General features: G+C 45.7%; 1 protein-coding gene across 1 annotated transcript; it reads right to left on the reverse strand.

The window, feature by feature from the left end:
• Positions 1–1,803: 1,803 nt before the first annotated feature.
• tmed8 (transmembrane p24 trafficking protein 8) lies at positions 1,804–27,769 on the reverse strand. The gene is made up of 6 exons (XM_041215007.1): positions 27,559–27,769; positions 16,713–16,809; positions 13,107–13,215; positions 8,571–8,721; positions 6,844–7,131; positions 1,804–2,741 (listed from the first exon to the last, which is right to left on the reverse strand). Exons 1-6 carry the CDS (start codon positions 27,758–27,760, stop codon positions 2,524–2,526), a joined length of 1,065 nt encoding a protein of 354 aa, XP_041070941.1. The 5' UTR covers positions 27,761–27,769; the 3' UTR covers positions 1,804–2,523.
• Positions 27,770–27,895: the final 126 nt, after the last annotated feature.

Here is a 27,895-nt window from a genome sequence, read left to right on the forward strand (position 1 = left end):
TATTACTCTATATCCATATTAAGTGTATTACTCTAAGTGTTCTAACTATTCAATAACTGAGTGAAGCAGTGTGCAAGCCCGTTAGGGAACCAGTCAGCCTTACCAATGGGTGTAGGCTGCACACAAGTGTTCTGAATCTTCTAACAATCCACAGCAGCAAATGAAGAGTCACATTGACCCCACGCAGTAATCTGCAGAACATCTGAAATGATCAATCCTTATCCAAGGTGGTGCAGAAGGTCAGAACAAGGGCTGATGTGTTACAAATGCTGACTATGCTTGAAAATTGTTCTTGGAGATGGTGTCCAGGTTCCCACATCAGCGATAGGCACTGGACAGCACCTCCACCGGTGCAGCACACACTCACTGCCGCACGTGTCAGCCTGGATTATAGACTCAAGCCTCTGAAATGGGGCTTGAACCCACAAACTTCTGACAATATCAGATACCAGAGGGACGAGGCTGACGTGCCAGCACCTACAGCAAGATAGTGACTTAAAACAAATCTTAAAAAAAATGGTTTTCAAAAATATTTCACTCCCCTCACAAATTTGTAGACGCGAAATGTCAGGCCAGAACTGCCCTGTGGCTTACCAGACAACTATACCACCCAGAGTCGTCCTGAACCAATATGCTGTTCAGTCCTATGCAAAGTTGGTTGCTCTTGGACAGGGCAATAGCTGTGCTGCTGTTGTTAACCTCGGCACTCCATTAATTACAAGTGAAAATATCAGCCAGGTCTTCAATCGTGAAGGATCAACCTCTTCCCCCAAATATTGACCCACCCTTTCACACCTGCTGCCTTGTGCAGTTCCGGTTCTCATCCAGCACATCGCCTGGGAAAGTGCAGGATTTTCTTTTGAAGGTGCTCAATGGAAACACTGGGTAATTATCTGTTGGCCATCCCGGTCGAACAGCTTTAACACTCCGTTTCATTTCCAAAACTCAGGAAATAAATACGCTCTTTTTAAAGAGAGTGTGACACAGATATCTCCAAGTCAAGAGGATTGTGTGTTCAAGATCCATTCCAGGACTTTGGCACGTAAGCTGTGAAGTAGTGAGGGAGTGCTGCAATGCTGGAAGTGCTGTTTTTTAAATGCGATATTAATCCAAGGCCCTGCCTTCTATTCAAATAGTAAAGGTCCCAGGGCACTATCCGAAAAGTAGAACACTTCACGTATTCCTCGGACACCACCACCAAAAACAGACAAAATGACCATTTATTTCTGGGGAAATTTGGCTGTTTCTTTTGCTCTCATCTCTGCATCATCTCCTTAAGGGAAACTAGGGATGGGCAACAAACGCTGGCCTTGCCAGCAACACCAACATCTCAGGAACAGAGAGAGAGATTATGGTTTCAAGACCCACTCCAGAGACCTGAGCACATAATCCAGGCTGACAATCCAGTACAGTACTGATGGAGTGCTGCACTGTCGGAAGTGCCACCTTTCAGTTGCAACATCAAACTGAGGTGCCATTTGCCCTTGCTGGTGGACGGCACTATTTTGAAAAAGAGCAGCTGAGCTCTCTGCAGTATCCAGGAGGCAATACTTACACCTCAGTAAACATAATTAAACAGATTATGCTGCTGTTTAGTGAAGCTTGCTGTGTGCAAATTGGCTGCCCTGTTTCCTACAGTTACCCTTCAGGGGCATTTAATCAGGTGTGAAGTGTTAAGCCTCTATAGACGGTGATGGATTTGCTGCGTGCGTGTGACCTTCGTTTTGATTTCAAATTTCGGCATTTGAGAGTTTTTTCTGCTGCCTTCATACGGGACAACTTCCACTTCACACATTTCAAGGTTAGAATTCATCTTTATTTATCTTTTTTTTTTTACACAGGCAGTACACAGAATACAAAATATATTGTGTCTTTTGAGAGCTGAAAATGACATTCATTTCTTCCACCTAACCTCCCCACCACCACCACCATCCCTGTTCTACTTGCCTAGGTTCCAAGGCTTGGAATGTGATGTAGATTTTATAATTAGAAGAAAAATTAAAACCGTTTGGAGATGTACCTTGGAGTGAGGGAGTGTAACAGGTGACATGTAAACACGCTGAATGCAGCTGGAACCCACTCAGAAGCAGCACAAGACAAGCTCAAATCAGATATTGCACCAGGAAGGGCATCGTAGCTAAGGTCCTTCAACATATAATAGGTTTATAAAATAAGTATATAGCGGCATAAAACAGTGAAAATAAATCTTTAAACATAATATATATATATATATATATATAAAAATTCAGTGGTACCAAATACACAATTAATAATACAAAGACAATGCTGTGAACACAAAAACAGACAGAAAATATACACCACACGCCACATATGTGAAGAGTTGGGAGAGCTCGTGAGATTGGATTTTGGGCACATGTGCTCCAGCCAGATTCTTGTAAAGAAAAACAACCATCACAGAAAGAAAACAAAAGGCTGACTCGGAGAAAGAATACCTCTGGAGGAATGGGACATGGATTCTCTTCCCCTCCCACGGGGAGTGCTGCTGCTGCTGCTGCTGCTTCTTCATGAGCTATAGTTGACCTGGTAATAGAGGGTTTTATGCCTCCAGATCGAGTAGGAGTTGTCAAATTTGAGCAGGTAGACTCCCTGTCCTGGATACTTGTGACTGCCGGACTGAACCTCCAAGTGACTGTCCTTTCGGTACACAGGCAGGATCTCCTCCAGGTCAGACCGGCTGAAATCTTTAGTTCCCCTCTCGATGTCTCCGTGGACTGGGGGTGCTGAGGGACAACACAGGAGGATATTAATAGCAGCACAAGCGGGGGGGGGTGGGGGGGAGACAGTCGAGAAACGACGGGTCATCAGAGGGAGATGATTTAGTGAAGGTGGATAAGGAGGGCTGGACACGAGAGCATGGGCGATACCTGGTGGGTCAGCATGCGAGCTGGCAACTGATGCCATTGGAACAAAGCCTGGACAGACCAGCTAAACGAGACGAAGAATTTATGCCAGGAGACACCAAACAAATGGGAAGCCTCAGATTCCATTCCACAAACGTTCACAAACTCTGCAGGGCCGAGGGGGGCCGGGCCGAGGGCAGAAGCGGGGTGCTGGGCCGAGGGCAGAAGAGGGGTGCCGGGCCGAGGGCAGAAGGGGGGTGCTGGGCCGAGGGCAGAAGGGGGGTGCCGGGCCGAGGGCAGAAGCGGGGTGCCGGGCCGAGGGCAGAAGCGGGGTGCTGGGCTGAGGGCAGAAGGGGGGTGCTGGGCCGAGGGGGGCCGGTGTTTCCTATAGTACAACTTCATTGGTTATGAAGTGCTTTGGGACATCCTGAAATTGGGAATAGTACAATGGAACTGTGCATCTTCCTTTATTTTCTCCATTTCTCTGCACACTCAGAGAACATGGCTACTGCTGCCAGGAGAGGACTGGTTCAATTCAGGCACCTTCACTCTACCACTCCCAACACCACCATCCCTCACCTATATCCTCCATCCCACTCCCATGTGAAAAAGTGCTTCCTGGTTCAAATTTCTAGGTTCTGCCCCCCTTGTTCTGGGCTGCCCACACAAGAAGAGAATAGTTTCTCTCTATCCACCCTATCAAATCCTTCGTTAATCTCAATCAATTAGATCACCCCTTAATTTTCTACATCCATGGTAATACAAACCTAGTCTATGTAACTGTATTCTTCATTTTACCCCTTTAAGCCCAGCTATTATTTTGGTGAATCTGCCCTGAACTCCCTCCTAGGTCAATATAAAGAATGCGGTGCCTGAAACGGAGTGTTGCTCTCCAATTTGGATCTAACCAGCACGCTGCAGAAATGTAACATAACCTGCGCCACTTTGTAATAAGAACATAGGAACAGGAGGAGACCATTTAACCTTCCAGCCTGTCAGGCTATTCATTGAGATCATGGCTGATCTGTGACCTAACTCCACATACCTACCATTGCTCCATATCGTTTAATACCCCTGGATAACAAAAATCTTTGAATTGCAGATTTAATAATTGATCTAGCATTGATTGTCGTTTGTGGAAGAGACTTCCAAACTTCTCCCATCCTTTGTGTGAAGAAGTATTTCCTAATTTCATTCCTGAAATGTCTGGTTCTAATTTTTAGACACTGTCCCCAAGTCCCACACTCCCTGACCAGCGGAATTGGATTCCCCATCTTTTCCCCTTAATATGCTGAAAATTTTAATCAAATTACCTTTTACATTCAAGGCAATAAAAACCTGGTTTGCTTAATCTCTCCTTGTAATTAAAATCATAATTTGTAGCTAAGGAGAAACTGTCCCCATTGATGGAAAGATCGAGAACCAGAGGGCACAGATTTAAGGTAATTGGCAAAAGAAGCAATGGAGACATGAGGGAAACTTCTTCACACAGTGAGTGGTTGAGATCTGGAATGCGCTGACCGAGAGTACGGTGAAGGCAGGGTCTATCCAGACATTTAAGAGGGAATTGGATTGTCATCTGAAAAGGAAGAATGTGCAGGGTTACAGGGAGAAGGCTAGGAAATGGCCCTAGATAAACTGCACCTTCAGAGAGCCAGTGTAGACATGGTGGACTGAATGGCCTCCCATTCTGTGAACCTTTTGGATCGAGGTATCATTCTGGTATTCTACAGCCCCACTAAGGCCATCCGTGTGATGCTCAGAACTGCTCACAGTAACTCCAGGTGTGGTCTAAGCAGGACTTTGTACAGCTGAAACATGAGTTCCACCCCCTTGTATTCTGGACCTCTAAGTGTAAATGACAGCATATCATATGCTTTTATAATTATGTTCTGTGTATCTGGATCCCCCAGACTCTTTGGGCCTCCACTGTTTCTAGCTTTTCACCATTGAGAAGGTTCCCTGTTTTACTCTTTTTAGGCCCAAAGTGGATTATTTCACATTTGCCTGTACTGAAATCCATTTGCCACAGTTTTGTCCATTGGCTTAATCCTTCAGTATCTCTTTGTAATTTTATGCTTCCATTTACACTGCTTACAATATCATCCAACTTTGTGTCATTAGCAAAATTGGATATGCAGCTTTCTCTCCTGTCATCTAAGTCGTTAATAAATGGTGAATAACTGAGTCCCCAACAGTGACCTTTGTGGGTCATTAATAGTCTTATCCTGCCAATTAGAGTCCCTGCCCATTGTCTCCAGCACTCAGTCAATTTCCTAACCAGGTCAATAATTTGTTTTCAATTCAATGAACTTCAGTTTTAGCTAACAGTTTCTTATGAAAGATTTGATCAATGCCCTCTGGATGTCCCTATAGTTAACATTCACAGTCCAGTACTTTAGTCATCTCTTCAAAAATTTAATTCAGATTCATCAAGTATGACCCACCTTTTACATATCTATGCAGATTCTGACCAGCTGAAAATTTTCAAGGTGTCCAGTCACCCTGTCCTTAATTATAGATTCCAGTAACTTCCCAACAACAGATACTAGGCTAACAGATCTATAATTCCCTGGATTCCCTCCCCCCACCTTCCTTAAATAGTGGAGCTACATGTGCAATTTTCCAATCTAAAGGAAGGGTTTCAGAATAGAGAGAACATTGCAAGATTATAGTTGGAGCATCTGCAATGTTTTCATCCACTTCCTACAAAACATCTGGTTCTAGGGATGTCATTCCTCAGTTCCATTATTTTCTTCATTACTGCTATCTTGCTTACATTTAAGTTTATTGAGTCCCGCTCTAATTCAATATCCCTTCCTAATGGGACTGAGTATACTCGCACCACACAGACTGCAGCATTCAAGGCAGCAGTTTACCATCACCTTCTTAAGGAAAGTTAGGGACAAGCAACAAATTCTGGCCTTGCCAGCGATGCTCACATCCCATGAAAGAATTTTAAAAATGAGCTTCCCTGGGATGTCTGGCATGTTGTACTCTTCCTCTGCTGTAATTATTCAGCATATCTGCATCTCCTTACTGTCACTGACAATATCACCTTTATCAGTTTTCAAGAGGTCCACATTGCTCCTGACCATCCTCTTTTTCCCAATATAACCTTGAGGTAAAAGTCAACATTCTCTCCACCTATTAAATTATTTTTTGTACCTGTTTGCTAGCTTTTAGTGATTACTTTACTTGGATCCCTACATCTCTCTGCTCCTTCACAGATCCTAGCTTCTCACACTTGGAAAATACTTGAATCCATTTCTAAAATACCTCTCACTTTCCCATACTGAACTCCAGTTACTACACTTTTACCCACTCACTTAATCAATGTCCCTTGGAGATAAAAGTGAAAGGCAGGAACACAAAGCAGCATCTGAACTGTTCCCGTTTTAGACCCTTGCACACCCAGTAAATTTGCCTTCTTTTAAAAAAACATAATGGGGAATTTTGGTGTTTGATGAAACTGTAACTATCAAACTCATTGGAAACCCATAGTGAATGTTGATGAATATTCACAGGGCTACACAGGGTAACCCCAAGAGTACCAGACTTACAACTTTCACATGTTGAAAGAGGAGCAATAAGCATTGAAAATAAGCAGCAAATGCTGAAAATCTGAAATGAAAACTGAAAATGCTAGAAACACATAACAGATCTGTCACCATTTATCCCAGTCAAATAAAGCAAATGTGGAAGAAACTGAGTGCAAATGAAGGAGACAGAGAATGAGAGTGAGAGGTGAGACAGAAAGAAACAGACAGAGAGAGAGCATGTGAGAGAGAGAGAGAGAGAGACACAGAGAGAGTGGCAGGGGGGGGGGGGGGGGGGGGGGGGGGGGAGAGAGAGAGAGAAAACCAGAGTGCACATGCTTTTCAGTGGTAGCAAAAAACAGAACACAAAATCGAGAGATAGGGAGATGCAGAGCTGAGTGGTGAGGCACACATAAATCTCAGGCATTTACTAAGTCCTTTACCTTCTGCATCTTCCTCATCCTCCTCATCACTTGATTCACTGACCAGCACTGTAATTTCTGTGTCGGTCACAGGTGCCCACTCAAAGTACACCCCGAAGCCGATGTCATAGGTGTCTGTGGCAAAGTCCCAACAAACACAGGTGCCCTTGGGGTGGGTGGGAACCCGCACTGTCACTATGTTCCCACGATTCACCTTCATCACTCCTGCCTTTTCTCTTCGTATCTTCTCTTTGAACTCATTCATTTCCACGGAAATCCAGGTGGAAGCAGCATCAATTACGGGAACAACTGCAAGGCAAACAGAAAGGATGGAGCTGGTTGCACTTCAAAGGGGGATTAGTCTGCTAACTAGTCCACAACACTTATACTGACAATTCTCATTCCTCCTTATATCGTGGTCTAATGCTTTACAATGACCAGACAGTAATAGCTACAGTTCCAGTTCCTGGTACAGAACGAGCCAGATTTTCAAAATATATTATTTGTTCATGTGATGTGGGCGTCGCTGGCAAAGCAATTAGTTGCCCTCAAGATGATGGTGGTGAGCCACCTTCTTCAACACAATGAGTGGTTTGCTCAGCCATTTCAGGGGGCAGTTAAAAGTCAACCACATTGCTGTGGGTCTGGAGTCACATGTGGACGACTCGGGGTAAGATTTCCTTCCCTAAAGGACTTTAGTGAACCATGTGTGTGTTTTTTTTTAAACAATCTGGTTCACCAGTAACAGGTACTTTTTTATTCCAGATTTATTTAATTGAATTTCAATTTCCCAGCTGTCATAGTGGAATTTGAACTCATGTCTCCAGAGCATTACACCAGGACTCTTACTGGTCCAGTAACATAACATTGCGCTATCAAGACAACAAGCAGCAACCAATACACAGGAAGTTCAGACAGGGCTGACTTAAGAGAGAAAAAGTGGGAGCCTGACCATAGCAAGATGAGGGCTCAGTCCCTGCGGAATGGGGAGCTTTCTTATTTTGAGAGTCCAATGAAAATCAAACATTCCCAGCACAGGTACAGCATGGGGTTAGATACAGAGTAAAGCTCCCTCTACACTGTCCCCATCAAACACTCCCAGGACAGGTACAGCACAGGGTGAGATACAGAGTAAATCTCACTCTACACTGTCCCCATCAAACACTCCCAGGACAGGTACAGCACGGGGTGAGATACAGAGTAAAGCTCCCTCTACATTGCCCCATCAAACACTCCCAGGACAGGTACTGCACGGGGTTAGATACAGAGTAAATCTCCCTCTACACTGTCCCCATCAAACACTCCCAGGACAGGTACAGCACGGGGTGAGATACAGAGTAAAGCTCTATCTACACTGTCTGATCTCCAATTATTTATTTTTTTCTATTCTTTTATAGGATGTGGGCGTCGCTAACAAGGCTAACATTAGTTGCCCATCCCTAATTGCCCATGTTCAGAGGGCATTTAAGAGTCAACCACATTGTTGTGGGTCTGGGGTCACATGTAAACCAGACCAGTTAAGGACAGCAGGTTTCCTTCCCTAAAGGGCGTTGGTGAAGCAGATGGTTTTCACCCGCCATTACTGAGACTAGTTTTCAATTCCAGATTTTTTATTAATAGAATTTAATTTCCACTAGCTGCCGTGGTGGGCTTTGAACCCCATGTCCCCACAGCATTAACCTGGGCCTCTGGATTACTAGTAGTGACGTTCCCATTATATCACCATCTTCCCTTATTACTGCACTTACCTCTCCCAGGACCTTCTGATGGATCGGGTGGTAGCTTTTCTGGGCCTCCATGGTCGGACTGAATTATCACAGAATCGCTGCTGACTTTGCGAACCCGGTATGCACCAACTGATGTTGCAGGCACCTCACCCAGTTTGCTCCCCTTAACATCCTGAAGGATAACAGGAAAAGATCCATGAAAGGTACATGTAACTACCAGTGCAGCACCACCTTTACAAACCAACTCAACAACGCCCAAGAATCTGCTCACTTCACAGAATCCTCTCCAGAGGCTGGTAAATTCTAGAAGCCACAATAATCCACCTTCTGGGGCAGAACCTAAAAATAAGTCACCAAGAGAGATTAATGCAAATAAAAATGGAGACAATAATGGGACCCAAGAGGAACAAATCTCCAAAGCCTGATGCTTTTCATTCCCAGGGTATTAAATGAATCACGTGATGAAATTGCTCATGTGTCCCTCACAATTTTCCAAATGCACGTTCCCTTGATTCAGAAATTCTGCCTTTTAAATTGTAAATACCACTCCTTTATTTATGAGCAGAGAGGGAGGTAAGTACACACACTTCAATTTAATATTAACTGTAGGAAGTTACTGGAATCTATCAGGGACTGAGTGACTGAGAACTTGCACAGATACCAGATGATCAAAGAGGGTTAACACGGATTTATGAAGGACAGATCGAGTCTGTATAATCTAGTCGCATTTTGGACATTAATAATATCATGCATCATCTATGGATGCCTATATGGACTTCCAGAAGTCATTTGATAAGACTCCTCATAAGAAGATTATTAACAAAAAAGCATGTGCAAAATTGGAGAAAACTTTTGTGACAGGGATTGGAATTTGATTGGGCTGTTGGGAGACATAATAGGGGAAAAAGGAAACATTTTTGATTTGTGGGATCTCAAAGTCTTTGCTTTTCACTCATTATAAATGACTTGAATGGGGGAATAGTGTCATTTAGCCATGATTACAGATGATAATAAGTTTGGTGGGGGGGGAGGGGGGCTTGCACAGCAAATTGTGTAGATGGGATCAGGAAATATACAATGATGTTCCCCAAGGTTCAATGCTAGGACCACTGCAGTTTGTAATATACATTATTGACTTGGACTTAAGATTACAGGCCACAGTTTTGAATTCTGGAGATGTCACAAATTGTGAAAGTATAGTAAACAGTGGAGGCGACAGTAATAGACTTTAAGAGGACGCAGGCATGCTGATGGTATGTGTGGTCACATAGTTCTTATTGTATATCAAATGTGCTGCAATTATGTGTAGGTCAAGGGCATTAATTGAGGTTTCACTTGAACACATGTAATTGGACATTTATTGGTGTGGTTGAGTTGGGAGGTGTATGCTTGTAATGTTTCATTCTGTAAATAAATGTAAGACTGAGTAAAGATTGGTTCCAGCGTTATCCTTCACCAACTGGCTTTCAAGAATAAAACACATTGCGGATGAAATCAAACACAGAAAAGTGAGAGGTGATACAATTTGATAGGAGGTATGAGAAGAGGCAATACTAAATGGCTTAATTTTAAAGGGGATCAAGGACAGAGAGACCCGTGATTGCTTCTGTACAAATTTTTAAAGGGGGTAGGGAAGTTAACAAAGTAGTTAAAACAAATAGAACCCTGGGCTTTCTAAATAGAGGCATAGGGTACACAAGTGAAGAAGTTATGCTAACCCTTTATAAAACTAGTTTGATCCCAGCTGGAATACTGTGTCCAATTCTGGGCACCACACTTTAAGAGAGACATGAAGTCTTTTCAGAGAGTATAGAAGGGATTTACTAGAATGGTTCCAAGATGAGGAATTACAGTTAAGTGGATAGAGGACAGAAGCTGGGATTGGTCTCAGAGGAGAGAAGGTTAAGAGTAAAAGTGTTTATAATCATGAAGGGTTTGGATAAGAGTAAATTAAGAGAAACTGCAATAGCTGAAGGTTTGATAACTAGAGGTCACAGATAAAAAGAAATGAGAAGCATGAATACAGCAACCGTTTAACAGCAATTTACAATAAATGCTTTTATTTATTCATTCATGGGATGTGGGAGTCGCTGGCTAGGCCAGCATTTATTGATCATCTCTAAATGCCCTTGAGGTAGTGGTGGTGAGCCGCCTTCTTGAACCATTGCAGTCCATATGGTGTAGGCACACTCAGTGCTGTTACAGAGGGAGCTCCAGGATTTTGGCCCAGCAACAGTGAAGGAACAGCGATATATTTCCAAGTCAGGATGGTGAGTGGCTTGGAGGGGAACTTGCAGGTGGTGGTGTTCCCGTGTGTCTGCTGCTCCTGACCTTTTGATGGTGGTGGTTGTGAATTTGGAAGGTGCTGTTTAAAGAGCCTTGGTGAGTTCCTGCAGTGCATCCTGTATTTGGTATAACTGCTGCCACTGTGCGTCAGTGGTGGAGGGAGAGCCAATCAAGCAGGCTGGCATTGTCCTGGATGGTGTCAAGCTTTTTGAGTGTTGTTAGAGCAGCACTCATCCAGGCAAATGGAGAGAATCCCATCACTCTCCAGACTTATACCTTGTGGACAGGTTTTGGGGAGTCAGGTGAGTTACTTGCCACAGGATTCCTAGCCTCTGACCTGCTCTTGTAGGCACAGTATTTATATGGTTATTCCAGTTCAGTTTCTATTTAATGGTAAGGCCCAGGATGTTGATAATGGGAGATTCAGAGATGGTAACGCCATTGAATGTTAAGGGGCGACGGTTAGATTCTGTCTTGTTGGAGATGGTCATTGTCTGGCACTTGTGTGGCGTGAATGTGACTTGCCACTTGTCAGCCCACATCTGGATATTGTCCAGGTCTTGCCGCATTTGGACATGGACTGCTTCAGTATCTGAGGAGTCACGAATGGTGCTGAACATTGTGCAATCATCAGTGAACATCCCCACTTCTGACCTTATGATGAAGCAGCTAAAGATGGTTGGGTTGAGAACACTACCCTGAGGAACTCCTACCTGGAACTGAGATGATTAAAGGAGAACAAGCTGAAGGGATATCAGCAAAGAGCATGGGAGTGAAACTAACTGAATTGCTCTTTAAAAGAGCTCGGTCAGACTCGATAGGCCAAATAGCCTCCTGTTCTGTGGGGAAGTGTAGGGTCAGTCACTGTGGATCCAAGAAAGACAAAGCACAATGTTATCTTCAGGGAGAAACTGGGAGCTGTGGAGGAGTAAATTAATTTAGTTATCCAGGTATATAAATTGTGAAAAGCTAGTGGACACCTGACACAAAGTCTAATGGAAAATTGGCCAATAGGTCAAGGGGGTTGCAATACAAAGATGAGGAAATGATGCTTCAGTTGCAGAGCTCTGGTTAGGCCCCAGCTGAAGCAACTGGGTTCAGATCTGGGCATTGCCTTCAGGAATGATAAGCCTCAGAGGGTGTACAGGGTAGATTCACCAGAACAATACCAGGGCCAAAAGGGTGAAATTATGAGGACAGGCTGCACAGGTCCAAAGTCCAACATCCAGCTGTCCAAAAACTGGAATTGTCTGACAACTAGGTATTTTTCTTCTGGGAGCTCTGGGTGCCACACCTAGTACAGGGTAAGCACAGGAATGAAGAAGCCATTCCGAGGCTGATCCCAGGTAACAGAATCAATGAGAGTTGTGCACACACAGGACCTGAGTCCACTGCAGCACTTTAAGATCAGACGAGCTCCCAGCCCTCCTTATTCTCCAGACACAAAGCTGCCTGTTCCACCACCAGTAATCCAAAATCCAGGATAATTTAAAAATCTGACACGGTCCTGGAACCGAGGGTGTGTATTCCCTTGAGCAGAAAAAGTTAATTGATTTAACTGAGCGTTTAAAATGATGCAGATCTGATGAGGTAGATAGAAAGAAACTATCTCCTTTGCTTCAAACGAGAAGGCACCATAAAATTAAAGCTAGGCTCTTGAGGAGTGGAATCAGGAAGCATTTCTTCAGAGGTCTGTGGAATCTGGAACTCAACCCCCACCCCCGGAAAAAGGCTGCAGAGACCGTGGGCCAACAGGAGCTTTCAAGACTTAGAGCAAAGTCAGGTTGGAAATGTGGCTTCACTGGCTGGAGAGGACTTTGACACGTCTGAGGTCATGAAACGTGGTACAGAAATTTCTTCGAAATTTAGTTACTGCTGCAATGAAGGAAATGCAGCAACCAATTTATGCACAGCAAGATTCCACAAGCAGCAATGAGATTATCGCCCAGATAATCTGTTTTTAAAGATGTTGTCTGAGGGATAAATACTGATCCAAGCTACCGAGGAGCACCTATTTCAAATGTGGTTGTAGAATCTTCTACATGCAGCTGAAAGTACAGAGGCAGCCTCAGTTTAACATCCCATCTAGCACCTCTGACAGGGCAGCACTCCCTCAGTACTGCACTGCAGGAGTGTCCAACTGGATTCTGGGCTCAAGTCTCAGAAAGGGCACTTTTAACACCTGGCTGCTTTATGTAGTATTGAACTAAGAATCATACAGAGAATATAGAGTACAGAAAGATCACGTTACACGTTAATTCAACCACACACCTGCTGTGGTTGTTCATCGCCTGGCTCAGCTGACTGCTCCACTGGGATTCCAGAACGTTCCAGAGGATTGCCTTCTGCTTCTTCAGTCACCGGTCTTGATTTCTGGGGTCTCTCAAGAGAAAAACACATTCTTACTCAAAAATATTAAACGCAACTTTAGCAGCTGCTGCACCCCTCCCACAACTCCTGAACTGCCCACATCCCACCCGACATTGCCTGGGCTCCTGGCACCGTGCAGTGCCAGCTTGGAACAACTGACAGCCTGACAACAACTCAGGGAATGGAAAGATGCAGATACAGAAATGTCCAAGGAATGAATCCGCACTGTGCTCCTGTGCAGCCTCATTGAGAAACAGGTCCTGAGCTATACAGATGCAGAATGGTTCAGCTGGCCTTAGTTTGGTGTGGAAGAAACAGCTTCAAACTCCTGATGAGTGTTGGAATAGTCGAGTCTGGAGTTCATAAAAGCATGGGTGAAGATTTCAGAAGGTCGGTGGCTAGGGAACGCAGTCTGTATCGTGGACCAAAGATCATGGCTTTGGTCTCCCCAGTATTCAATTTGATGAGAATAGGGCTCATTGGTAATTTATGTAGGAGGAAGAGGGGATCGGGCTCAGCTGTGATACTTCCACAGTGGAGTAACTCAGGAAATGAAGAACAGCCACTTACACAAGGAATTGAAACTTGAGAGCCCATGGAACCCAGATTCAATAACAGATGTGGAACAGAAACTGGACTCAAAGAATGAAAGGTACTTGCACCAAGTCAATGCACCCTTCCTCAGTAAGTAACAATCTTTAAAAAAATAACAGGAGCTCTGCTGGCTGTTGGGGCTTGCACAATTCTGGTAATTAGAAGATCACAATCCCCCCAGTGACTACTCTCAAAGGGACTAATCCTTTACCCAATCATGGGAACATTGCAATAATTACAGTAAAATGCAGTAAATTAGCATCCACTCAAAGAGCTCATTGCACACTGCCGCTTTCAGAAACACATCTGCTACCACGTTGCCCCTTCTGTCTCCCACCATCAATTAACCCCAGGACAAGAAGATTCCTCAATCACAGCTGGGGCTATTCTGCTGAGAAACAAAGAATTTTCCACAAACTCCCTCACAAGTATAGCCCACCAGCTCAAATGCCCCCACCCCACCCCCAGGTACCTCTCCATATATTCATGATTTAGATGAGGGAACTAAATGTAATATCTCCAAATTTGCAGATGACACAAAGCTGTGGTGAGCTGTGAGGAGGATGCAGAGATGCTTCAGTGTGATTTGGACAAGCTGAGTGAGTGGGCAAATGCATGGCAGATGCAGCATAATGTGGATAAATGTGAGGTTATCCACTTTGGTAGCAAAAACAGGAAGGCAGATTATTATCTGAGTGGCGATAAATTGAGAGAGGGGAATGTGCAACGAGACCTGGGTGTCCTTGTACACCAGTCGCTGAAGGTAAGCATGTGGGTGCAGCAGACGGTAAAGAAGGCAAATGGTATGCTGGCCTTCATAGCGAGAGGATTCGAGTACAGGAACAGGGATGTCTTGCTGCAATTGTACAGGGCCTTGGTGAGACCACATCTGGAATATTGTGTGCAGTTTTGGTCTCCTTATCTGAGGAAGGATGTACTTGCTATAGAGGGAGTGCAGCGAAGGTTTACCTGGCTGCTTCCTGCGATGGCAGGACTGACATATGGAGAGATTGAGTCGGTTAGGATTATATTCACTGGAGTTCAGAAGAACAAGGGGAGATCTCACAGAAACCTATAAAGTTCTAACAGGACTAGACAGGGTAGATGCAGGAAGGATGTTCTCAATGGTGGGGGAGTCCAGAACCAGGGGTCACAGTCTGAGGATATGGGATAGACCATTTAGGACTGAGATGAGGAGAAATTTCTTCACCCAGAGAGTGGTGAGCCTGTGGAACTCGCTACCACAGAAAGTAGTTGAGGCCAAAACATTGTATATTTTCAAGGAGTTAGATATAGCTCGTGGGGCGAAAGGGATCAAAGGATAGGGGGAGAAAGCAGGAGCAGACTATTGAGTTGGATGATCAGCCATGATCATAATGAATGGTGGAGCAGGCAAAAAGAGCCAAATGGCCTACTCCTTCTCCTATTTTCTATGTTTCCATGCCTGATCTCTTGGGTGTTGGGACTTAACTGGGTGGAGCAAGAACACAGTTGTCATTAAGTCTAATGACTCCCTGCAGGCTCAGCTCATTAGGCTGGAAAGCAGATCAGACACAAGGGCCAGGCTGGATTTCTTGCCATGTGCAGTGACACCTGATCACAGATGACAGGATAGTGCTTATAATTCTTTACATGCCCTCAGTGCCCTTTGCCAAGAGAGGTGGAGGGAAGACAAGCAGGGTTACTGTGCTGATCAGGAGACAGTGAACCTCCCTGGGACATACAGACACCCACAATGCCGTGCCTCCCTTAGCCCCCTTCAACTCTTTATTTGGGCAAAATATTAGAAGGTGTTCATCATCTAGACAACCCCAGTACAAGACAGCACCTGTGGGAGAGCAAGCTGGGGGTTGTTGGGAAGGAGGTGGTAAAATAAGTCAGCTTTCATTGAGTTACAACGTATTTGAATCATCGATAGCAAGGGAATGCCATCACCTCCAAGATCCCCCTCCCAGATCGCACACCATCCTGGCCTGAAATAAAGAACTCGTATTTATATAGCAACTTTCATGATCTCAGGGTGTCTCAAGGCACTTTACAGGTAAAAAGTACTGTCTGAAGTGTGATCATTGCTATAAAGTGGGAAACTATGTAGGACTTGGACACACAATAATGTTCCTTCATCGTCGCTGGGTCAAATTCCTGGACGCCCTCCCAAACAGCACCTTGGGTGCATCTGCGCCACACAGACGGCAGTGGTTCAAGTATCTCACCACCACCTTCTCAAGGGCAATTGGAGGTGGGTAATTCTGGCCTAGCCAGTGACAAACACATCCCGAGAACATTTTTTTCTTAAAGTCAACGCTGCTACAGTAAAAGATGTTTTTCTGGTCATTGAGAATGTGTTGCTCCAAGTGGCCAACATTGGTTCAACTGTAATCATTACATGACTAGCTAATAGACAATTGAGGGATGACCTGATAGAGATCTTTAAGATTACAAAATGGATTTGACAGGCTGGACATTGAGATATTTCCACTTGAAACCAGAGCTAGAGGTCAGAAATATAAGACAGTCACCAATAAATCCAATTGGGAATTCTGGAGAAACATCTTTACCCAGAGGGTGGTGAGAATGTGGAACTTGCTTCCATTGGGAGGCTAATAGCAAAGATGCACTTAAAGGGAACTTATATTTATATGGCACCTTTAATGGAAAAAAAAATGTATGAAGGTGCTTCACAGGAGCATTATAAAAGAAAGTATGATGCCGAGCCACATAAGGAGACTAGATAAACACGAGGGAAAAAGGAATAGAAAGGTATGGTGATAAGGTGAGATAAGTAATGAAAGAAGGCTCGGATTGGGCATAAATATTGGCATGAACCAGTTGGACTAAACAATTTGTTTTTTGTGCTGTAAGTCTCCCATCGCTGGCTACTTCCTCGATTCCAACACCAGCCTGATTTGTTACCTCTTCTCTGGCTCCGTCTGGCACTTCTCACTTCCTTCCGACACATGCAGGCTGGACAGTTGTGAGGTCACGTCAGCCTTCGAGTCCTGCTCGGGTTCTGCATTTAAAATAAATGATACATTATCTTCAGTGCAATGGCATAAATACGTTGTTAAAATAAATTAGATGAGAAAAAAAAGATTAAGCTCAGTCTGCAGTGATCATTTTCATCAACCAGTAATTACCAGAAAGGACGAGGTACAATTAAGGGTAAAAATTCCTAACTAGAGGACAGCTAACTCCAATGAGTTGAAAAATAACCTGGTCCAGGTGAACTGGAGTCAAAAATCAGTGGACAAAACAGTAACAATGGGAGACCTTCAAAGAGGATCTGGTTCAGGTACAGCATTGATACACTCCCATGTAGGACATCCAAAGCTTCCTGGTTGACTAAAGATACAGAGGTTGAAATGAAAGAAAATGCTTTTGATAAATGCCAAGTTAATAATAAGTCAGGGAATTAAGCTGAATATAGAAAGTACAGAAGAGAACTGAAAAAGGAAACGAAAGGCAAAGTCAGAGTATCAGGCTAAGTAAGCAGGTAATGAAAAAGGAACTCAAATATCTTTGATAAACATATGAATAGTAAAGGGAGAGTCAGAGGGTGAGGCTGATTAGAGACCAACAAGAAGGTTTTCTTGTGGAGGCGAAGATGGGTGAGGTGTTAAGTGAGAATTTTGCATCTGTCTTCACTGCTGCCAATGTAAAGAAAAGGGGAGCAGTGATATTGGATAAGATGAAAAGGAGCAGTGATATTGGATAAGATGAAAAGAAGGAGGTGGTGGTATTTAAAATATTGGCACTGCTTTTAGTCAAAAAGTCACCCAGTCCAGGCGGGATGCATCCCGGGTTACTGAAGGAAGTAAAGGTGGAAATTGCAGAGGTTCTGGTCACAATGTTCCAGTCCTCCTTAGACAGGGCAATGTTGTCAAAGGGACAGGAACAAGCAAATGTTATATCATTAACATATAATAAATGCCCATAAAGAAGAAAAGGATAAGCCTAGCAAACATAGAGCAGTCAACCTAATGTCAGGGATAAAAAAACAATAATTTGGGACAAAATTAATTTGCACTAGGAAGCATATATAGGTGAATAAATTAAAATCAACATGGATTTATTAAAGGCATAGAGTAAGGAAGGAGGAATGTTTCCAGTGGCGAAGTTTCAGTAACAAGACAACACAGATTTAAGGTGATTGGTGAAGACCAGAGATGACATGAACATATAACAGAAAATGTTGGAAAAATCAGCTAGTCTGGCAGCAGCTATAGAGAGAGAAACAAAGGTCACATTTTGAATCATAAGACACTTTTTCAGTTGCGCCCCCAGCCAGGTTCAGAAATGAGAAATGCCTGATTAGAAGAGAGATACAGTTTGTGGTTTCCACAAATTCATTCATAATCGCAGCAGCAACAGAGCAGGATCCAATCCCCCAGTGCTCAGCACTGACCCACTGAGTTCACAGGCCCCCATCTCAGGAAGATACTCCAGCCTCCACCCCTTCCCGGATTCACAGTTTTCATCCACACAGCAGTTTGACAGGACAAAGTCAGTTAACAGAGGCCACAGCTGGTTACTACAATGCTATACTTGACACCGGAAAAGATAACAGCAAACTCAGCCCTGTCGACTCTGCAAGTCCTCCTTACTAACATCTGGGGGCTAGTGCCAAAATTGGGAGAGCTGTCTTATAGACTAGTCAAGCAACAGCCTCACAGTCAGCCTCACGGAATCAGGTATGTCCTGTACACAAAAAGCAGGACAAATCCAACCCGGCCAATTACTGCTCCTTCAGTCTACTCTCAATCATTAGTAAAGTAATGGAAGGGGTCATCAACAGTGCCATTGAGAGGCACTTGCTTAGCAATAACCTGCTCACTGACACCCAGTTTGGGTTCTGTCAGGATCACTCAGCTCCTGACCTCATTACAGCCTTGGTTCAAACATGGACAAAAGATCTGAACTGCTGAGATGGGAGCTGACATCAAGGCAGCATTTGACCGAGTGTGGTATCAAGGAGCCCTAGCAAAAGTGGAGTCAATGGGGATCGGGGGAAAACTCTCCACTGGTTGGAGTCATACCTAGCACAAAGGAAGGTGGTTGTGGTTGTTGGAGGTCAGTCATCTCAGCTCCAGGACATCACTGCAGGAGTTCCTCAGGGTAGTGTCCTAGGCCCAACCATCTTCAGCTGCTTCATCAATGGCCTTCCTTCCATCATAAGGTCAGAAGTGGCGATGTTCGCTGGTGATTCCACAATGTTCAGTACAATTCATGACTCCTCAGTACTGAAGCAGTCCATGTCCAAATGCAGCAAGACCTGGATAATATCCAAGCTTGGGCTGACAAGTAGCAAGTAACATTCACGCCACACAAGTGTCAGGCAATGACCATCTCCAACAAGAGAGAATCTAACCATCTCTCCTTGACAGTCAACGGCATTACCACCACTGAATCCCCCACTATCAACATCCTGGGGGTTATTATTGACCAGAAACTGAACTGGACTAGCCACATAAATACTGTGGCTACAAGAGCAGGTCAGGGGCTAGGAATCCTGTGGCGAGTAACTCACCTCCTAACTCCCCAGAGCCTGTCCACAATCTACAAGTCAGAAGTGTGATGGAGTATTCTCCACTTGATTGGATGAGTGCAGCTCCAACAACACTCAAGAAGCTTGACACCATCCAGCCTGCTTGATTAGGAATCCATCACAAGCATTCACTGCCTCCACCACTGATGCACAATGGCAGTAGTGAGTAGCATCTACAAGATGCAGTGCAGGAACTCACCAAGGCTCCTCAGGACAGCAGATACATGGGAACACCACGACCTGAAGTTACCCACCAAGCCACGCACCATCCTGACTTGGAAATATATCGCCGTTCTTTCACTGTCGCTGAGTCAAAATCCTGGAACTCCCTTCCTAACAGCACTGTGGGTGTACCTACACCACTGACTGCAGTGGTTCAAGAAGGCAGCTCACCACCACCTTCTCAAGGACAATCAGGGATGGGCAATAAATGGTGACCTAGCCAGTGACACGCTCATCCCATGAACAAATAAAAAAGAGTGTAAAGGATCCCAGGTGAACTATTTGGAGAAGAGTAGGAATCTTCTGCCTGGTGTCATGGCAAATATAGATTACATTTACAATCACATTTACCCTCCTGCTGTGTGTGGGATCTTGCTGTGTGCAAACTGGTTGCCATGTTTCCTACATTACAACAGTAACCATACTTCAAAAGTATCTCATTGGCTGTAACTTGCATTGGGACATCTGGGAATGATGGAAGTCACTACAGAAATGCAAGTCTTTCTCTTTCACTTGCCTTTTCATCCTCAGTGTAATTTTCCAACATCCTGAAACCCAGAAAGTCCCAAAAGCAAAGGCATTACAAACCACAGAAGGTGCTGAGGCCTTCAATTCTCCAATAGAAATCCCTATTTACATCGACTTCTTCAAATGCACAGGTACAAGGCACAAAAGCAACAAAGAAATACATCCCTGGGTCAGACAGGCTTCACCCTAAGGGCTTGAAAGAAGGGGCTGGTGAGATAATTGATGCACTGGTTTTAATTTTTCAAAATTCCCTGGAGTCGGGGAAGGTTGCATTAGATTGGAAAATAGCAAATGGAACTCCTTTATTCAAAAATGGAGGGAGGCAGAAAGCAGGAAACTACAGGCCAGTTAGCTTAACATCTGTCATAGAGAAAACGTTAGGAGCTATTATTAAAGACATCATAGCAGGGCACTTAGATAAATTCAAGGCAATCAGGCAGAGTCAACATGGTTTTATAAAAAGGGAAATCCTGTTTAACCAATTTATTGCAGTTCTTTGAAGGGGTCACGTGCTGTGAATAAAGGGAACCGGTGGATGTGGACTGCACTTAGATTTCAAGAAGGCATTTGATAAAGAGCGACATCAAAGGTTATCGCAGAAAATAAAAGCTCATGGTGTAGGGGTAACAGATTGGTATGGATAGAAGATTGGCTGGCTAACAGGAAGCAGAGAGTTGGCATAAATGGGTCTTTTTCTGGTTGGCAGGATGTGGCGAGTGGTGTGTCACAGGGATCAGTGCTGGGGCCTCAACTTTTTACAATTGATATAAATGACTTGGATGAAGGGACGGAAGGAATGGTGGCTAAATTTGCTAACGGCACAAAGGTCGGTAGGAAAGTAATTGTGAAGAGGATGTAAGAAGGCTACAATGTGACTGGTTAAGATCGGTTAAGTGAGTGGGCAAAGATCTGACAAATGGAGAATTATGTGGGAAAATGCGAGACCCCTCAATTGGTCACCGTTTGGCTAGGACATCCCCAAATTGTTATGCCCTAGATGGTCGGGGGTGGGGTGGGGGGTGGGGGGTGGGGGGGAATGAACTGGTTCCCTGTTTTTATTCGGCACCCCCCACCACCCCGACATTCTGTTGGTCGCAACAAGATTTAACCTAAAAAGAATCCCTTTCACGGATACCCTTTTCCCCCAAACCCAATCATTCTGGTTTTGAAGGAATCACACACATACACACAACATTCAAGTACAATTGACTTCAGTAGACGTATAGGGAGATTCAAGGTTCCAGTAGAGTTGACTCCGGTAGATGAATAACCGGTTTCAAGGTTCCAGTAGAGATGACTTTAACTCCGGTAGTTTCGAGGTTTCAGTCATGTTGAATTTGATAAGAGAGCAAGAGAGATGGGGATACCTGCAAAATGGCGATTTGCAGGGGCACTGTGTGTGGCTGTTACTTTTGAGTCGAACTTCCAACACTGGCTCTCTCTCAGAACATCCACTAACAGATAGACTCTGGGGCAGTTTTTCAGTTCACTTTTAACCTCTTCTCTGTACATTCCAAGTGGGAAGCAAATTCACAAATCTGTCTGGGCATTGCTCTCAGGATTTCTTGAGATGATGATTCTCAGCTCCCATTATGTCCCATTGTCTCTACCAGAGGGAGTAATTTTGTTTCTGGATGCCTTTATAAGTACCTTGTCTGGCAACAGGATTCCATTACCTCTTAGGGAGTTACCCTGCAGCATTCCAGCCAGTGGGTTGTATGCGTTTTTAAAAATCCTGGTCTTATTTTTAAAGTCCAGTATTTCCAGACGCAATTCGGTGTTTTTTCCTTCCTTATCATGACAAAGGTTATCGAGGGTAGGCAGTAACGTGGGGTTGAGGTCACAGTCAGATCAGCCATAATCTTATGGAACAGGCTCGAGGGGCCAAGTGGCCTACTCCTGCTCCTAATTCGTATGTATGTAAGTGAATTCAATTAAAATACAGGAGGCTATTCAGCCTGTCAAGCCTGTTCCGCCATTCAATGAGATCATGGCTAATCTGTATCCTAACTCAGCCACAACTCACTCCTGCCCCCATATCCCTGAAAACTCTGGAAAAAACCTATTGATCTCGGATTTAGGATTATTAATTGACTTGGTATCCGTGGCTTTCTGTGTCAGAGTGTTCCATACCTCTACCAGCCTTTGCACGAAGAGGTGTTTCCAAACTTCTCTCCTCAATGACCTGACTCCGACTTTAAGGTTATAATCCCCTTGTCCCAGACACCACAACAGTGGGACAAGGGTTTTTTTCATTCATTCATTCATGGAATGTGAGTATTTCTGGCCAGGCCAGCATTTGCTGCCCAATCCCTAATTGCCCCTTGAGAGGGGGGTGGTGAACCACCACGTCTCTCTCGATCTAGCTTATGGAATCCTTTAAAAAAAAAACTCAATCAAATCACCCCTTAACCTTCTATATTCCAGGATGATGTTTCCAGTTGGTTTTGAACCAGGAGCCAGGCGCGTGTTAAGCAAACGTGATAACCATTACCCTACAGAAACAGAGGATATGGTGGTTCTTCCCAGTTTTGATCCTACAAGCCTAGTATGCACCACTCAGTAAGACTGCATGAACTGGTATCCTTACCACACCAACTTCAATTAGAAGCATAACCTGAGCTGTTCCCCTGATGTGAACATTTTCACCTCTATATTCCCAGGTGAAATGCTGGGAATAACAACAGGGTTAATTTGAAGAACTCAGTAAGGATTACACAAACGCCATCATGACCTATTAATTATTCCTAGGGTACAGTTATCCAGAGACTTAAACCAGATCGTGGAGGGACTAGAGAGGCAGGGATTGTTCTGCTTGGAGCTGAGAAGGTTAAGAAGGAGTTTCACAAACTATTTTGGTTTTAATTATGAAGCGTAGATGAGGAGAAACCGTTTCCAGTGGCGAGAGGAAGAATAACCAGAGGACACAGATTTAAAATAATTCACTAAACATCCAGGGGTCAAATATTCTTTTCTATAAAAACGCAGTGAGTCGTTGTGATCATGGAACGTGCTGCCTGAAAGGGCAGAGGAAGATGATTCAATAGGAACTTTCAAAAGGGAATTGGGTTAGGAAGGGGGCAATGGAGAAAGAGCAGGAGAGTGGGCCCTCATCGGATAGATCTTTCAAGGCGCCCACACAGACACATTGGACTGTATTGGTAATTAAGCCTGTTAAAGAAAACCAATGTATTTAGGAATGCAACATGCTGCCTTGGAATCAAATCAGTCCAAGGCTGAAGTAAAACAAATGCATAAATTACCTCGAGAGATTGATCACAGTCAAGCCTCTGGAATGGGTCAGACAGCTACTGAACCATACGGACCACAGTGTGTGTGACCCCCGTCAGGACTGTGTGTGCAATGCCCTGATTAGTCAGGGTGGCAGTTGCAGGGTTTCAACTGTCCTCAGTACTGCTGCTTGGTGGTGATGCACTATGAAGTTGAACAGCCAGGCACTCATGTTCTAGGGTCACGAGGAATGCCTACTTGGGTACAAGCATATCAAAGTATCAGCACACATGGAATCACATCCTAACTACAAGGCAGCAGCCTGAGGAGCAGACAAGGGAGAATGATGAATCTCCAGGAACAATTCACAGTCGGGGGTAATTGAAAGCCAGTTAAAAATCATTGGGATATTCAATCATCAGAAATCAACAGCAACCTTAACAGTTTATAACCCTTGCATAAAACATTCAATGAGGGCACAGCCTTGCAATCATTGACATCTTCTCTGAAGAAGACACTTATTCCGTGGACCAGCAGCATCTAAACCACATTCACTGGCTAGATAAACAAAAGGAAGAAACCACTAGAAGGATAAGGTGATAGAATTGTAAGAAGCTACTGTGAGGTGGCTCGTGCGGAGCATAAACACTAGCACTGACCAGTTGGGCAGAATGGCCAGAAACCTATAAAATTCTAACAGGACTAGACAGGAAGGATGTTCCCAATGATGGGGGAGTCCAGAAACAGGGGGCACAGTCTCAGGATAAGGCACCGATCATTTAGGACTGAGATGGAGAGAAATTATTTCACTCAGTTGTGAATCTTTGGAATTCTTTAACCCAGAGGGTTGTGGAGGCTCCATTGTTGAATACATTTAAGGGTGGGACAGACGGATTTTAAGTCTCTCAGGGAATTAAGGGATATGGGGAGCGGGCAGGGGAGTAGAGTTGAAGCCCAGGATCAGACATGATCGGACTGAATAGAGGAGCAGGCTCGATGGGCCAAAGGGTCTACTCCTGCTCCCATTTCTTATGTTGTATTCTTCACACACATGCAAGCAGCGTACTAGGTTGATAAGCTCAGGAATCCCAGTAGCTAAAGCTGGGCTTGTATTTTCCAGAGTAGGATTGCTACAGTCGGTATCCCCATCCTAGTCGTCACCCATAATGGAAAAAAACAAACGCAATGCAAACCATTTCCAGATAAATAAACTGCAGTCAATTCCATGAATTGCTCTTCAGATAAGGACGAGTAAAATCTACTTATTTTTAAATACCCTGGGGGGTTTTCATGTTTTATATAAAAGAAAAACAGGAATAAACACCGAGTAAACTTCAGGGAAATCAATAAAATTGTAGTTTTAATTTTGAACATCATACCATGAGACAGTACAATGTAGCCACATTGGGCACTCGTGTCTGTATCAGAAGAGCTAATTAGTCTTGATCTCCCCCATATCCCTGTATTATTTTTAACCTTCAAGTATTTATCCAATTTCTTTTGAAAAAGTTATTGAATTTGATTCCACCTCCCTTTCAGGCAGCACGTTCCAGATCACGACAACTCACTGCATAAAAAATTATTTCCTCACTGCCTCCTGTGGTTGTTTTGCCAATCACCTTAAATCTCCGTCAACCTGATTGGCAAAGTTTCTGTCTCTTTATTTACTCTATCAAAACCCTCCATGACTTTGAACCCCTCACTGATCTAAGAACAATCCCAGTTTCTCAACATAACTGAACTCCCTTCGTCCCTGATACCATTCTAAAATCTATGTTTCATGTCAGTCACTCTCCTAGAGCTAAAAACAAAAAACTGCAGATGCTGGAAATCCAAAACAAAAACAGAATTACCTGGAAAAACTCAGCAGGTCTGGCAGCATCGGCGGAGAAGAAAAGAGTTGATGTTTCGAGTCCTCATGACCCTTCAGCAGAACGTCTCCTAGAGCTACGATTGTGCAATAACAGATTGCTGGAGATTAGGCACAAAACAAATGCACAGATGCCTTCAGCAAACAAAACCGTTGGGTTTGGCCTGAGCCAATTTATTATTGGATAACATTGCTCTTCACTATCAGCAATGGTAACAGTCAGTGCATTGCTGCCTTTATTCCATATGTAACAAGCTGCAAAAGACTAACGGTTGCTGCAGTAAACACAGCAAGCACCAAAACATCTCCAACTCCCAATTTTAACAAACCTCAAATTCCACCGTCTGCATTTCATTTTCTTGCAAAAAGTCTGGAGAGGGCTGTGCATTGTGTCGAGTATGATTGCCCTGTGCACAATCTCCGACCATTTTTATTAAGTGGTTGAAACCACGACGTTATCACCGAATGGTTACGGTACAGTAGGTAGCCATTCAGCCATTCATAGCCATGCTAGCTCTCTGCAGGAGCAACTCGGCCGGTTTCACTCCCACACCCTTTCCCCGTAACCCTGCAAATATATTCTCCTCAAAAGCCCTGAGTGAACCTGCCTCCACCCCACTTGTCAGGCAGTGCATTCCAGATTCTAAACATAGATCCTATTAACTCACTGTCACCACGAAGGCATCTGAAGGATTAGGCACAATGCTAATATGGTGCTGGCAATAAACAGTGGCTGTCATTTAGCTGGACGACAACTTTGAAAAAGAAAATCACTTTCTTGTCCAATTTGACAAGTCTGAAGGATGCTCGAAAATAAAAATCTGTCAAAATTACTCCATCTTCAACTCACCCCTTCAGAAATGACTCTGACATTTAACAAAATAAAATCTGAAAATCCCCAGCTCTTTAAATCGTCCATTCAAGAGAATTTTTTTTTTTAAAAAAAACAACAAAAATGTGACCAATTTCAAGAGAGACAATAAAATTTTTTTTAAAGACATGAACATTGATCCTGATGCACAGCAAAATCTCAAAGGTCCCTTTAAACCAGATTCTGGGCGGGGGCGGGGGGGTATTTTTCATGCTGCAAATGATGGGGGGGGGGCATTCAGGGAGGGGGGGTTTCAGGGAGGGGGGGAAGAGGGGGGAGCGGGGGGGTGGGGAGGGAGGGGGTCAGGGGCGGGGAGGGAGGGGGTCCGGGAGAAGGGGAGAAGCTGGGGGTTGGGGGGGAGAAGGGGGTGGGGGGGGAGAAGGGGGGGTGGGGGGGGAGAAGGGGGGGTGGGGGGGGAGAAGGGGGGGTGGGGGGGGAGAAGGGGGGGTGGGGGGGGAGAAGGGGGGGGAGGGGGAGAAGAGGGGGGGAGGGGGGAGGGGGGAGGGGGGAAGGGGAGAAGGGGGGAAGGGGGAGAAGGGTGGGAGGGGGAGAAGGGTTGGGGGGGAGAAGGGTTGGGGGGGAGAAGGGTTGGGGGGGAGAAGGGTTGGGGGGGAGAAGGGTTGGGGGGGAGAAGGGTTGGGGGGGAGAAGGGTTGGGGGGAGAAGGGTTGGGGGGAGAAGGGTTGGGGGGAGAAGGGTTGGGGGGGAGAAGGGTTGGGGGGGAGAAGGGTTGGGGGGGGAGAAGGGTTGGGGGGGGAGAAGGGTTGGGGGGGGAGAAGGGTTGGGGGGGGAGAAGGGTTGGGGGGGAGAAGGGTTGGGGGGGAGAAGGGTTGGGGAAGGGGGAGAAGGGTTGGGGAAGGGGGAGAAGGGGGGAGGGGGAGAAGGGGGGAGGGGGAGAAGGGGGGAGGGGGAGAAGGGGGGAGGGGGAGAAGGGGGGAGGGGGAGAAGGGGGGAGGGGGAGAAGGGGGGAGGGGGGGAGGGGGAGAAGGGGGGGAGGGGGAGAAGGGGGGGAGGGGGAGAAGGGGGGGAGGGGGAGAAGGGGGGGGAGGTGGAGAAGGGGGGGAAGGGGAGAAGGGGGGAAGGGGGGAAGGGTTGGGGGGGAGAAGGGTTGGGGGGGAGAAGGGTTGGGGGGGAGAAGGGTTGGGGGGGAGAAGGGTTGGGGGGGAGAAGGGTTGGGGGGGAGAAGGGGGGGGAGAAGGGGGGGAGGGGGAGAAGGGGGGAGGGGGGGAGGGGAGAAGGGGGGAGGGGGAGAAGGGGGGGAGGGGGAGAAGGGGGGGAGGGGGAGAAGGGGGGAGGGGGAGAAGGGGGGGAGGGGGAGAAGGGGGGGAGGGGGAGAAGGGGGGGAGGACTGGGTGGGGGGGGGGAGGAGGACTAGTTGGGGGGGGGGGGGAGGTGAGGGGAAAGGGGGTCCAGGTCCAGGTCCCCCGCCCCCACAACGGGCGGTTGTTGCCGGGCGCGGTCCCGGGGATGCGGCCTGGAGGAGCCTCCCTTACCTGACAGGCGCCTGCCCCGCTCCTCCCCCTCCTCCTCCGGCGGGTGTTTCTCGGCCCCCGGCGCACCCAGGTTCATCCCCATCCCCATCCTCATCCTCATCCCGCTCGGCGCCCTCCCCGCCTCCGACTCGCCGCTCACTGAGCCCCCGCCCCGCGGCGGACAACTCAGCCGTGCGGCGGCTGCCCCGCTCGCCATCGTCATCTGAAAGCCGGCGTGGGGGGGGGGTGGGGGTGTGGCTTCCGGAAAGGGCCGAGTGCCGACGGAAAGAAGCGGAATTGCGGGCATCCGGGTCCGGCTCTCGGCACGGAGATTGCCGATGTTGGGACCGGACGTGTC

Source organism: Carcharodon carcharias, chromosome 20 (assembly GCF_017639515.1).
Source record: "Carcharodon carcharias isolate sCarCar2 chromosome 20, sCarCar2.pri, whole genome shotgun sequence".
In the NCBI taxonomy this organism is placed as follows: domain Eukaryota; kingdom Metazoa; phylum Chordata; class Chondrichthyes; order Lamniformes; family Lamnidae; genus Carcharodon; species Carcharodon carcharias.